The sequence below is a fragment of the Coregonus lavaretus genome, assembly GCF_964263955.1.
Source record: "Coregonus lavaretus genome assembly, chromosome: 10".
NCBI classification, from domain to species: Eukaryota; Metazoa; Chordata; class Actinopteri; order Salmoniformes; family Salmonidae; genus Coregonus; species Coregonus lavaretus.
In genome coordinates, this window is record NC_139997.1 from 38985325 (window position 1) to 39000400 (window position 15076).

Consider the following 15076-nt stretch of genomic DNA (forward strand, 5'->3'; position numbering starts at 1 on the left):
TGTTCACCTCATAAGACATGCATGTGAACAATGTGTTGAGGACACCGAAATAACAGATACAGGGAGGAATATATTTGCTTCATCATTGCTAGTGAGTACACAACATAAAAAGCTACGGCATGATAATGAAAAAAAAACGAGATGAGAAAATGACACGAAACCTTACTACTACCTTGGCGTAATGTATAGATAGTGCTGGCAGCGGAGAAGTTTGTGGCTGTGATGAATTTCTCCCGATTTGACGTGTCTGCTTCCACCCGCACTGATTTCTCCATATTGCCGTGGAAACTGCTGACCTCTCCCGTTGGCAAGGTGACATTGATGAGATGACCGTCATAATTATACCTGGTCAAGGAAACACCCAGTCAAATAACATCCTACCAACATCTGAAATTGTGACAACCTTGTGTAATAAAATGGTTATATTTTAGTGGATTCCAGAATATTCCCATTCTGAAAGGAGGTGAGCGCCATCCTGTAGTTCCCCAGCGTCACCACTGGGAGGCAGTATAATGATGCTGCTGGAACAAAGGAGCCAATTAGGTATGACCTCCAAAGGCAGTCTTACCGCAGGACACTGAGGACAGTCTTAGAATGGGGTTTGGGTGGATTTAGGCTTTTTCGCAGAGACACAATAGAGGAGAGGTTGTATTGCCGATCAAACAAAATTAAGAGGCAGTGAAAAGGATTCTTTGCCCCTGACATACGAATGGATTTTAAACCCAAAGCGCCACTGAACAAATCCCTAAAAATGCCTACGCAAACATTTTATATAATCACACTATTCCCACTTCTCTTTGAATCGGCAACAAAAAGAAGACCATTTCTGCAGGCCAGCGTATGGAATTGCCCCAATTACAGAAAAACATGATTTTGGAAATAATCTTCTATTAGAAAATACATTTATATTTCATTTTTTCGGACAATGTAATTTATATACACCTTTCAAATTTCACACATTCCCAACACTGAAAAAACTGCAATACTGCAGCAAAAATGGGAGTGTAGGTGGTGAAGCTCTTACAGCTTCACACAGGCAGACAGGAACAAAAATATGGCTATGATTTGAAGGGTGCTAATAGAGGATATTATCAAGCAGAATGAAATTGACATGAATAGAGAGGAAGGAGATTGGTGGAAAACTCACTCATATACTGTTGTCCAGGCGTTCTCATTGCTCATGGTTGCCAGGAGACCCGAGTTGCCATGGTAGCTGATCTGTGCCAGGTCATGCGCCAGGGCGGAGACTTTCTTGAGGACGCCCCCATTGCTGATCGTGAGCCAATAGACCTGACCCCCGGGCACCAGCAGCCAGAGGGGGACGCCGTTGGCATCGCGGCGCACGTGGACCATGGTGCCGTCGCTGGTGACCACAGCGCTCACATCTCCCTCTCCTGAGTAGGTGAAGTTATAGACGTAGTCCCCGGTGACCAGGCTGCGGGTGTGGAGGTGGGTGCCATTCACACTGAACAGATAGAGCTCCTGGTCCACCACAGAGGTGATCTCATACATCCTGTTCTGGTTGAGCTGGGGCCTGTTGGGGGACAGGGCCCTGATACGGATGTTCCCCAGGTCAGAGATGTACAGAGTCCCGTTAGGGGAAACAGCCAGGGAGGAGGGAGCCTTCAGCTTGGCATCACGGGCATATCCACCATCTCCTGTGGGAACAGGACAATGAAGAGATTGAGCACTTAACTAGCTAAGGTAGAATACATTGAATCAAATGAGAGTCAATCATAAATAACTATATTTATGTATTCATACTTTACTGAATAATAATGTGGTGTTTGACAAGTTGCAATGTCACATAAAGTTGATATGAATAATACATCCTAGACAATAAAGTGAGGAGTGTTGAGTGAAAGGGAAATAAACTCGCTGTTCATCCCACCACTCCACTATTTCACACGTTAAAGCTTGTTTGTTTTGTCAAGCTAGACTGATGCAACCATAAACATTGGGCGGGTTATAATAGTTCCAAATCATTGCTTCAGAGCATGTCCATCCAGAGAGCCTCTCCGCAGGCCTCTGATAGACTGCTGAATTGAGTCTGAGGCATAATGGCGTTCTCAGCAGGGGACCCACCGGAAAAGCAGTCACAGTTGGGGTCGATTTTGCAGTCACACTCAGTGGGAGCCCCAGCCACCACAGAGATCTCCCCGTTGGTGGTGACCTGCTGGATGCGGTTGATCTTCCTCTCGTCCGTCTCGGCGATGTAGAGCGTGCCCTGGTGGGACACGGCGATAGCCTTGGCTGCCTCCAGGGTGGAGTGGACGGCTGCCTTGCTGACCAGGTAGTGGTCGATCCCAGGGACCTGGCAGTGGATGGGCCGGCCCGCCACAATCCTCACCTGGCTGCTCTCTGACACCTGGATCACTATGTTGTTGTCCAGGATGTACAGGGAGTTGTCCATGGGGTTGACAGTCAGGTAGGTGGGCCATTCTAGACGAACCTAGAGCAGGGAAAACACAGTTTAACAAGCATATACACTGAGTGTACAAAACGTTAGGAACACCTTCCTAATATTGAGTTGCACCACGTTTTGCCTTAAGAACAGCCTCAATTCGTCGAGGCATAGACTACAAGGTGTAGAAAGTGTTCCACAGGGATGCTGGCCCATTTTGACTCCAATGCTTCCCACAGTTGTGTCAAGTTGGCTGGATGTCCTTTGGGTGGTGGACCATTCTTGATACACACGGGAAACTGTTGAGCATGAAAAACCCAGAAGCGTTGCAGTTCTTGACACACTCAAACCGGTGCGCCTGGCACCTACTACAATATCCCATTCAAAGGCACTTAAATATTTTGTCTTGCCCATTCACCCTTTGAATGGCACACACACAATCCATGTCTCAATTGTCTCAAGGCTTACAAATCCATCTTTAACTGGTCTCCTCCCCTTCATCTACACTGATTGAAGTGGATTTAACAGGTGACATCAATAAGTGATCATAGCTTTCACCTGGATTCACCTGGCCAGTCTATGTCATGGAAAGAGCAATGGTTTGCACACTCAGTGTACTTGTCACATAGATGGATGCCACAACGTTTCTCCTGAAACATTTCCTTTCCAGTTGTCCCACTGTCTTTGATTATGCATTATATTGCAATGTTATCTAAATGAAGTAGTAAGAATAGCACATATACTGTGTAGACTGCTTGGACATTGTCTGTCTGTGTCATACATTCAGCAATGTCAAGTGGGCAATTCGTAATAGAGGACATTTTGTGAAAGCCTTATGTGCATGTGACTTTTGTGAAAAAAGCTGTTTGTTGTGTTTGTTCTGTACAAGTGGTAATGTCACTGTAAGGTCATTTTTGGACGTGCTCACACTGTGTTCCCCTGAGACTCAGCTAAGGAATAAAAAGCTCCATGGTACAGTTCACTAAGTGTGAGTGGGATCCTTAAGGGTGCTGGACAAAGTCCTAATAAAGAAATCTGCCAATATAATCACCCCTGTGTTTAATTGGATCATGAAAAACCATTCTTCCACCACAAATAATGGGTGGTAAGTGTTCCTGCACAATAGGGGTGAATGATTCAGATTGGTGGAGGATAAAATTAGTTGCCATCTCACCTTCAAGCACTCTGAGATGATCTGATGAAAGGGGCTGTATGCAAGTCAATTGTCCGTGAATGAAAGGAATCCGTTCAGGAATAATTTGATACTTCTCTACACAGGTAACAAAATATACTGACAGCATAGTGTCCGCACATTGAAATTGGAGGTACGTTTTCCCACTGCAGCCATTGTTGTAAAGCACATCTGAGTTGTGAGAGAAGTCTGGCAGCTCAGTGTCTGAAAACAGTTACCACAAAAAGAACGCTAATTGACAACACACTTTTTTTTTCTGCATTTGAAAAAGCAAAATCAATGCAATGTGCTCCATAAAAACTAACTGTGATGCGCTGACATTTTGTTTGCCTGAAAATCTGGAATGGTGAGATCTGTCACATTTATGATAATACGTTATCACTGAACTATTCCATTCTTTAAATTCAATTTATACCCACACATTGCTAATCTGCTTGCAGTGACTCAATACAACTCTCTCCTAACCTTTGTAATACAGTGCCCTATTATTCACTTGAAGGGGTCTCATTTGCTAGGTGGTGGGAACCAGAATGGTATGCCTTATTGCACTGTAAAGCCTGGAGTGGTGGATTGGATGGAGTATTGGACTCTCTTTGTTTCTTAGATCTCTCCATCCTTCTATTGTTTTCAGAATGGCTTGGGGGAGAAACACATTGCTCTGGAGAATGAAACAATGTTTCTCTTCCAGTGTGATGCAACAACGAAATAACTCTAATTTTCCTCCTGCACAGCTTTGGTTCAAGCTGGGGACACAGTTTAAATTGATAGTCAAATGCAATAAGAAGCTGTTTGTGGGGCTGTGCATGCTTTGAGGCCTTAGGCCTTACATACACCAACAACATGCAAGGAGAATTCTGGAGAAAGTGAAATACCAATGCCAAACATATATGTAAACTATCAACCACATATCAATTTCAAAATGGCCAACACACATTACTGTGATTAGAGGCCGTGGCCTGATAGTTTGGACATTTGATTATATCACAGTAGAACATCACACTTTGCATGTAAGATACGCGAGGAGGAGAGGGAGACAGCCAGCTCGCAAATGAGCATCTTGAGGATGAAGTTGCTTGGAATAATTTCACTGCATAATACATCAGTGTAAAAGGCATTCAGAAAACTAACAAAATGAAAGCCAGGAACACAAAGTCTGAAATATGGACAGTAAAAAAAAAAATATTACATGCTTCATCCTGCTGCTTCTCATACGACTGAGCAGTTGACAAATGTCTATGGGAATAATAGGCAGTGTCAATGACTGGCTTATTGTGATGCAAAATAGGGGATACAGTATCCTCCTATATGAATATTTAATTGAGACAGTATATACAGTATGCAAAGTCCACAATCTCAGCCTCAGAAAATGTAAATGCTCTGGAGAAAACCCACACCCATAATGATGTTATATAGTTATGACTCTTTTCATGAGCACTTTGATGGGTTCATCAGCACGTGATCCAGTCCAGTGATGCGCATGGATAATCTTTCTACAGAAGCAAATCTGTGCATAAGAGGAGAATTGCACGCTTCTTATGTGATAAGCCCTTATGGGGGCACAGCAGTTAGTTTCCTGTTGCCTATTCAGAGCTGTGAGACCCACTCAGATGCGGGTCAATGTGCTGTGTTGCTGTGAAGAAGAGAGAGGGGACTGAGAGAGAGAGAGAGAGAGATAGAGAGAGAGAGAGAGAGAGAGAGAGAGAGAGAGAGAGAGAGAGAGAGAGAGAGAGAGAGAGAGATAGAAGGGGGACAGAGAGGGAGAGAGAGGGGTAGAAAGAGAGAGGTAAAGCGTGAGAGTCTGTAGAGAGAGAGACTGTAAGGCAGTGGTCTCCAAACTTTTCTGAGCCAAGATCACATTCTAAGTCAAAATGAAGGGCCGAGATTTACCGCTCAGGTTTTTTTAAGTTTAAACATGACTTAAAAAACGTAAGCCTATGCAAAACAGTTCTGTAGCAATGAGGTTTGTAGTAGGCTATATGCCCAATACACTGAATATTGGCTCTGCTTGAATTGTCTTGCTAATGTTGTTCTTCTCAGACCATTTAAAAATTATATTTAAAAACTTGAGGTATATTATCACACTGGTAATAGATCATCAGTTGTATTACTTGTGAGGCACAGCTGAGTGAGCATAAATATAAATAACGTTTTTTCTTTCTTTAACTGGACTGATTGTCCTGCATCTGATGGTCAGTCTCAGCCTCCACCGTCGGACCGTCCCTCAGCTAAGATTGACCTAAAAGGGGACACCGTCTTCGAGCTGATGGCGAAACTCGAGTCACACCGCATTATTTCTGCCTTATGCACAAATTCATGTTGTTACTCCTATGACCAGAGAAAGTGAAATATTCCTCGATATTAAAAAACACAGCCACTAATAATAGCAATGCAAGCCTATCAATACACTTTGCTACTCATTCATTGAAGCTGCAGTGCTGGTTGCAGTGCTGGTTGCAGTGCTGGTTGCAGTGCGAGTGGAGAAGTGCATTTCATGGCTTATAAAAGTGCTGAATAAAAACCTTTATATGAACTCAGTCGTTAAAACAGCAGCTCTTTGCTGTCTTCGTTGACAGTCTCTCTCTAGTCTCTTTTAGATGTTTTGAAATCACAGTATCAATTTACTTTGCTGTGCGCTCGAGGAAGCTGCAGACAGACACGGTGATCTGAGCAATCCGATTGGCTAGCGGTAGGCCTATAGATACACTTGATTTGTTCTCCGGGCACGCCGAGTAGGTGGAGTTTGTACCTTCAGATAATAGTGTGCAACTGCAGCCTGCAATTCTGGGCATTCCCTCGAGCATCTCATTGGTTCCTGAATGAATGCTCCCGCCTCGAGCACTACATCTTCATGCTTGTGACACTTTTGAATGTGGGTCAAAAGGGAAATAAAAGTATTATCTGAGTTATTTCGCCCCCGCGTACCGGAGTCCTCCTTGCTAGCTAGCGGGAGACAGTGTCCTTCACTTCCGCCTGCCGAACACCTGCCCTCACCGTCGTTAACAGAACTGCGGGAAAACAGTGCAAGGCTTTATCATTGGTTTTTTTATAGAAATGTTTTGCGATCGACTAGGAATGCCCTGGAGATTGACCACCAGTCCCTTTGGTGACCATTGCTGTAGGGCATATCTCTGCAGCCCTCTCTGAAGGTTAGCCAGCTTCAGCATTTTTATAACTTTTGGTGAGAACTTAATAAAGGTCAGGGTGTGAATTACGGGGGAGACGGGGGGCTCAGCTTCCCTGAATGAGACTTTGGGGGGAGTCTCTAAATAATGCTAATTTAACCATTCTCCTATTTGTTTAAAATGTAGTGGTAAATATGTTTTACAGTGGTAAATATGAAAATAAAGCTTCCAAATGAAACAAACACCCCCACCTCTCTGTCATGGTTTAAACAATGTATTTATATGTGGTAGTGCTGTCCACTCCAGGCAGATCACCCGTGATACAAGTCAGTATTTGACGTCCATCCATGTCCGAGGACATCGGGAGATGACGTGGAAACCGGCCACTAGGGGGAACAGTGAGAGTTGTTACCTTCAAGTAGGTTTCGTTTTTTTCTACGGAGTTGTGGATGGGCGTAAGCATCTGGTTCCAAAGGATGCATGTTCGAATCCAGCGATAGAAAGTTGTTTTTGATATTGATGTTTTAAGCCTATCCCAAACCTGAACCATTCGGAGTTAATGCCTAACCTTAAGAATTCGGAATGAATGCCTTAAATTATCCTTAAACACTTTGACGTTTTAGAAACATGGATGAACGTCTAATTCTGACGTGAGACTGTGAGAGCTGGTTGGTCCACTCAGTAGTGCTGAATTTCGGCCTCAGCTGAGCTCCTTTACGCATAGAATTTACTTTGTACTTCCTAATTTTTGCCATTTGATAAAAAAATGGCCTTTATTCCAATGAATTAGATGTATCTGGTGATTTATAATTTTTACTTTTGTCAATCAGCTGTTTAGAGCGCTCATAGCTTTGTTTTCAAGGTGCACGAGGGTACTGGTGTTCTCCGAGCCATCTGTGGCCAGAAGTAGTAGATTATTTATTTAGCTTTATTATTTTCTATCAATGTTTATTTTATTTCCTGGATCAGCTGATGATGTCCGACAATATCACTAGACAACTAGCTTACAGCTAGACACCAATGCGCATCCAATCCATCCAACAAGTATACGTGTCATTAGGCACACCTTTTGGTGTTTTGTAACAGATGTATATTTCCATTTATCAAATGGCGCAAGTGCATTCGTAAAGTATTCAGACCCCTTGACCTTTCCCACATGTTGTTACGTTACAGCCTTATTCTAAAATTGATAAAATCTCACCTCCCTGACCAAGGCCCTTCTCCGCCGATTGCTCAGTTTGGCCGGGCGGCCAGCTCTAGGAAGAGTCTTGGTGGTTCCAAACTTCTTCCATTTAAGAATGATGGAGGCTACTGTGTTCTTGGGGACCTTCAATGCTGCAGAAATTTGTTGGTACCCTTCCCCCAGATCTGTGCCTCGACACAATCCTGTCTCGGAGCTCTACAGACAATTCCTTCGACCTCATGGCTTGGTTTTTGCTCTGACATGCACTGTTAACTGTGGGACCTTATATAAACAGGTGTGTGCCTTTCCAAATCATGTCCAGTCAATTGAATTTACCACAGGTGGACTCCAATCAAGCTGTAGAAACAGCTCAAGGATGATCAATGGAAACATGATGTACCTGAGCTAAATTTCGAGTCTCATAGCAAAGAGTCTGAATACTTATGTAAATAAGGTATTTCTGTTTTTTATTTTTAATACATTTGCATAAAAACCTGTTTTCGCTTTGTCATTATGGGGTATTGTGTGTAGATTGATGAGGAAATTTTTTTATTTAATCAATTTTACAATAAGACTGTAACGTAACAAAATGTGGAAAAAGTCAAGGGGTCTGAATATTTTCCGAATGCACTGCACATGCAGTTTGGATGCTCAATTTATTTTGGAGTGGACAAACATGCACAGGTAGCCTACTTTTTGAAGTGATTTGTTTGACAATCAGATGAAAATATCATGACTGGTTGTGTTCATGCCACATTAAAAGGTAATTCATTTTTACAGTTTAAATGACATCTTTATTATAGGCCCATAAAGAAATGATGTGCTGACCCCCTAAATTTACATTTTAGTCATTTAGCAGACGCTCTTATCCAGAGCGACTTACAGTTAGTGAATACATTTTTTTTTTATACTGGCCCCCCGTGGGAATCAAACCCACAACCCTGGCGTTGCAAATGCCATGCTCTATCAACTGAGCTACATCCCTGCCAGTACTGCTCTATGTAAATGTAGGGCTTGGCCTACCAGATATTCCTAGCTGTGTGTGGGTGTGTGTATGTGGCCAGGCTCTGTCGTAGCCGGCCGCGACCGGGAGACCCATGGGGCGGCGCGCAATTGGCCCAGCGTCGTCCAGGGTAGGGGAGGGAATGGCCGGCAGGGATGTAGCTCAGTTGATAGAGCATGGCGTTTGCAACGCCAGGGTTGTGGGTTCGATTCCCACAGGGGGTATGAAAAAGAAAAAATATAATGTATGCACTAACTAAGTGTAAGTCGCTCTGGATAAGAGCGTCTGCTAAATGACTAAAATGTAAATGTATGTGTGTGTGTGTGTGTGTGGGCCGTCTAGTCATCTCACCTGTGAAATATCCATGCGGGCGTCACAGCTTAACGGCTGAGTGGACGTCAGGCCATTGGAACCAATGACAGTTGATATCATTCCTTTCCCATTGATCTTGCGAATCATGGTTCCATCAACAAAGTAGACGAATCCTTGCTTGTCCACCGCAATCCCTGTTGAAGGGGAAGGAGAGACAATTCATTAGCGCACAGCTCGGTATCAACGAAACAGCAGTAACACTTTGTTGTCATAGATGTGATTATTCTGACAATATTATAAGCTTGATATTACATGTGATGACACTTTATGACAACATTCACCAAACTCATTATGGAAGAGACCAGTCTTGTGATACAGGCTGTTTATAACAATCAAATAGGCATATTATTACTGAACTACCTTCAAAGGGAGAGAATGAAATGCAGTATCTTTTTTAATATATTTTTTTATTTAACCTTTATTTAACCAGGTAAGCCAGTTGAGAACAAGTTCTCATTTACAACTGCGACCTGGCCAAGATAAAGCAAAGCAGTGCGGAAAAAACAACAACAACACAGAGTTACATATGGGGTAAGTTACATATGGGGTAAACAAAACGTACAGTCAATAACACAATAGAAAATCTATATACAGTGTGTGCAAATGTAGTAAGTTATGGAGGTAAGGCAATAAATAGGCCATAGTGCAAAATAATTACAATTGTAATTTAGTATTAACACTGGAGTGATAGATGTGCAGAAGATGATGTGCAAATAGAGATACTGGGGTGCAAATTAGCAAACTAAATAACAATGTAAATAACAATATGGGAATGAGGTAGTTGGGTAGGCTAATTCTAGATGGGCTGTGTACAGGTGCAGTGATCGGTAAGCTGCTCTGATAACTGATGCTTAAAGATAGTGAGGGAGATAAGTGTCTCCAGCTTCAGAGATTTTTGCAGTTCGTTCCAGTCATTTGCAGCAGAGAACTGGAAGGAATGGCGACCAAAGGAGGTGTTGGCTTTGGGAATGAGCAGTGAGATATACCTGCTGGAACGCATACTACGGGTGGGTGTTGCTATGGTGACCAATGAGCTAAGATAAGGCAGGGATTTGCCTAGAAGGGATTTATAGATGACCTGGAGCCAGTGGGTTTGGCGACGAATATGTAGTGAGGGCCAGCCAACGAGAGCGTACAGGTCACAATGGTGGGTAGTATATGGGGCTTTGGTGACAAAACGGATGGCACTGTGATAGACCACATCCAATTTGCTGAGTAGAGTGTTGGAAGGTATTTTGTAAATTACATCGTCGAAGTCAAGGATCGGTAGGATAGTCAGTTTTACGAGGGCATGTTTGGCAGCATGAGTGAAGGAGGCTTTGTTGTGAAATAGGAAGCCGATTCTAGATTTAACTTTGGATTAGAGATGCTTAATGTGAGTCTGGAAGGAGAGTTTACAGTCTAACCAGACACCTAGGTATTTGTAGTTGTCCACATATTCTAAGTCAGAGCCGCCGATAGTAGTGATTCTAGTCGGGCAGGCAGGTGAAAGCAGCGTTCGATTGAAGAGCATGCATTTAGTTTTACTAGTGTTTAAGAGCAGTTGGAGGCCACGGAAGGAGTGTTGTATGGCACTGAAGCTCGTTTGGAGGTTTGTTAACACAGTGTCCAATGAAGGGCCAGATGTATACAAAATGGTGTCGTCTGCGTAGAGGTGGATCTGAGAGTCACCAGCAGCAAGAGCGACATCATTGATATACACAGAGAATAGAGTCGGCCCGAGAAATGAACCCTGTGGCACCCCCATAGAGACTGCCAGAGGTCCACACAACAGGCCCTCCAATTTGACACATTGAACTCTATCTTAGAAGTAGTTGGTGAACCAGGCGAGGCAGTCATTTGAGAAACCTATTTAGTCTGCCAATAAGAATGCGGTGATTGACAGAGTCAAAAGCCTTGGCCAGGTCAATGAAGACGGCTGCACAGTACTGTCTTTTATCGATCGCGGTTATTATATCATTTAGGACCTTGAGCGTGGCTGAGGTACACCCATGACCAGCTCGGAAACGAGATTGCATAGCGGAGAAGGTACGGTGGGATTCGAAATGGTCGGTGATCTGTTTGTTAACATTGCTTTCAAAACCTTTCGAAAGGCAGGGCAGGATGGATATAGGTCTGTAACAGTTTGGATCTAGAGTGTCACCCCCTTTGAAGAGGATGACCGCGGCAGCTTTCCAATCTCTGGGGATCTCAGACGATACGAAAGAGAGGTTGAACAGGCTGGTGATAGGGGTTGCGACAATTTCGGCTGCTAATTTTAGAAAGAAAGGGTCCAGATTGTCTAGCCCAGCTGATTTGTAGTGGTCCAGATTTTGCAGCTCTTTCAGAACATCAGCTATCTGAATTTGGGTGAAGGAGAAGCGGGGGGGGCATGGGCAAGTTGCAGAGCTGGTGGCCGGGGTAGGGGTAGCCAGGTGGAAAGCATGGCCAGCCGTAGCAAAATGCTTGTTGAAATCTTCGATTATCGTAGATTTATCGGTAGTGACAGTGTTTCCTAGCCTCAGTGCAGTGGGCAGCTGGGAGGAGGTGCTCTTATTCTCCATGGACTTTACAGTGTCCCAAAACTTTTTGGAGTTAGTGCTACAGGATGCACATTTCTGTTTGAAAAAGTTAGCCTTTGCTTTCCTAACTGATTGTGTATATTGGTTCCTGACTTCCCTGAAAAGTTGCATATCGCGAGGGCTGTTCGATGCTAATGCCATACGCCACAGGATGTTTTTGTGCTGGTCAAGGGCAGTCAAGTCTGGGGTGAACCAGGGGCTATATCTGTTCTTAGTTCTGCATTTTTTGAATGGGGCATGCTTATAAGATGGAGAGGAAAGCACTTTTAAAGAACAACCAGGCATCCTCTACTGACGGAATGAGGTCAATATCCATCCAAGATACCTGGGCCAGGTCAATTAGAAAGGCCTGCTCGCTGAAGTGTTTTAGGGAGCGTTTGACAGTGATGAGGGGTGGTCGTTTTGACCGCGGACCAATTACGGACGCATGCAATGAGGCAGTGATCGCTGAGATCCTGGTTGAAGACAGCGGAGGTGTATTTAGAGGGTAAATTAGTCAGGATGATATCTATGAGAGTGCCCATGTTAACGGATTTAGGATTGTACCTGGTAGGTTCCTTGATAATTTGTGTGAGATTGAGGGCATCTAGTTTAGATTGTAGGACGGCCGGGGTGTTAAGCATATCCCAGTTTAGGTCACCAAGCAATACGAACTCTGAGGATAGATGGGGGGCAATCAATTCACATATGGTGTTCAGGGCACAGCTGGGGGCTGAGGGGGGTCTGTAGCAAGCGGCAACAGTGAGAGATTTATTTTTGGAAAGGTGGATTTTTAGAAGTAGAAGCTCAAACTGTTTGGGCACAGACCTGGATAGTATGATAGAGCTCTATAGTAGATTGCAACTCCGCCCCCTTTGGCAGTTCTATCTAGACGGAAAATGTTGTAGTTGGGAATGGACATTTCAGAATCTTTGGTGGCCTTCCTAAGCCAGGATTCAGACACATCAGGGTTGGCTGAGTGTGCTAACGCAGTGAATACCTCAAACTTAGGGAGGAGGCTTCTGATGTTAACATGCAAGAAACCAAGGCTTTTGCGATTACAGAAGTCAACAAATGATAGCGCCTGGGGCGCAGGAGTGATACTGGGGGCTACAGGGCCTGGGTTAACCTCTACATCACCAGAGGAACAGAGGAGGAGTAGAATAAGGATACGGCTAAAGGCTTTAAGAACTGGTCTTCTAGTGCGTTGGGTACAGAGAAAAAAAGGGGCCGATTTCCAGGCATTGTAGAATAGATTCAGGGCATTATGTACAGACAAGGATATGGAAGGATATGAGTACAGTGGAGGTAAACCTAAGCGTTGGGTAAAGATGAAAGAGATAGCATCACTGGAGGCACCGATTGAGCCGGTCTCCGCGTGTGTGTGGGGGTGGGACAAAGGATCTATCTGAGACAGGTTGAGCAGGACTGGGGGCTCTACATTGAAAAAGTACAGTTAGAACTAACCGAAACAGCAATAGGCAAGGCATATTGACATGGGAGATAGGCATAAAGCAGTCACAGGTGTTATTCGAGAGTGCTAAGACAACAGCTGGTAATGGCGACGAAAGTTTGAGCTGAGGCTAAACAGATCAACAGGATGGGGTACCGTATAAAGGAACAGTCCAGCAGGCATCAGCTGTGTAGTTGAGTGATCATAAGGTCCAGTGAACAGCAATAAGTATGTCATCTTTATATACCCATTCATTCCTTTTTGGACAATATGCCTATACCGTAACCTACAGTAGACAACAGTGAGTCTGAAGCATGTTTGTTCAAAAAGAGTGAATTATGTACTAAAATCCTTCAAAGAGCAGCGGGACCAAGATGGTATTGAAACAGAGCCCCCATTAAGGAGTAACAGATTGCAACAGCAGTCTATTCGCTCTCTCATCACATTGTTATGGTTAACAGCCTGGCTCCATGGTGGAGTGAGTGACTACTTTTATCCCTGTCATCAGCCCCCTTCTCCCCACAGAGATGTGTGCTGCATGATAATAATAGCCAATTAATTTAATCAAGTGTCTGGGTATTATCTGATGAGATTTGCACTGCAAGTTGGGAGTCTTTAGAGCTCACAAAGCAATGCAGATTCCAGATCACATGCTGCTGGCTGTCCTATTCCTCCAACAGTCTCTGATCCCAATGAATGAGGCAGCTTTAATTGTCTTAGAGGAGCTTACATCCTTAAAACCAATTCTGACATTTAAGTTTGAAAAAGGTTCAAGGCTACGATTTGGCTAGTTGCAGCATGCATTGAGCAGCATCCTCTGTAATTGTGTTAATTGAAAAATATGACAAAATAGTCAACACAACAACAGTGGATGATAGCCTACAGAGTCCCTTCTCTGCGAATAAAAAGTTGTGGTCAGAGTAAAATGTTAATAAAAAAAGTAGACTTTTGAGGTTTCAAAGGGTGTTATGAATTGAACGTTTTTAACACACTGACCATTGAAACAATGTTTTAATAATTACGTAATAAATAATACAGTATGTTTTCCTATTTTCTTTCATTCTTTGCCATTAGTACTGCCCGTCTTTTGCCCCCCTCCCTCTCTCGCTTTCTCCCTCCCACCCCTCTTTTCCTCCCTGAGCTCTAGAAATGACACTGTTCCAGAACTTTCCCCTCATCTCCTCTCTCGGAGGCTGTTAAAGCAATTAAAGTGCACTTCTGACATTGTGGTTCCACTCATAGACTTAATTATATTGTGTAGGGCGCACTAGTAGACCAGTTCATTAGCGGCCCGTTCAGGCCTCATTAAATATAAACAGATTGAGGCACTTTATTAATATATTGATGACCAGTGTTTAGAGCAACCAGTAATTAATATTTGACTACCTGGTTCAATAATGGACCGCAAAATATTTGTGTTAGCCGATAGACTAATTCAGATAGGTTTGATTAAGTTGACAAGGGGAAAAGCAGTCACTTAAGGATATATATATATATATATATATATATATATATATATATATATATATATATATATATATATATATATATATATACACACACTACCAGTCAAAAGTTTGGACACACCTACTCATTCCAGGTTTTTTCTATATTTGTACTATTTTCTACATTGTAGAATAACAGTGCAGACATCACAACAATGAAATAACACATATGGAATCATGTAGTAAGCAAAAAAGTGTTAAACAAATCAAAATATATTTATATTTCAGATTCTTCAAATAGCCACCCTTTGCCTTGATGACAGCTTTGCACACTCTTGGCAGTCTCTCAACCAGCTTCATGA

The 15076-nt window shown here is 43.2% G+C and overlaps 1 protein-coding gene across 1 annotated transcript in view; it reads right to left on the reverse strand.

Moving 5' to 3' along the window:
* LOC311136644 (teneurin-1-like) overlaps positions 1 to 15076 on the reverse strand; it is a gene marked incomplete at both ends in the record, with an annotated part of 197434 nt that overhangs the window by 15084 nt on the left and 167274 nt on the right. The window contains 4 exons of the mRNA XM_084170849.1: positions 173 to 345; positions 1148 to 1658; positions 2086 to 2452; positions 9256 to 9410. Of these exons, the coding sequence (XP_084026975.1) occupies positions 173 to 345; positions 1148 to 1658; positions 2086 to 2452; positions 9256 to 9410 (1206 nt within the window). The remainder of the gene's footprint in view (positions 1 to 172; positions 346 to 1147; positions 1659 to 2085; positions 2453 to 9255; positions 9411 to 15076) is intronic.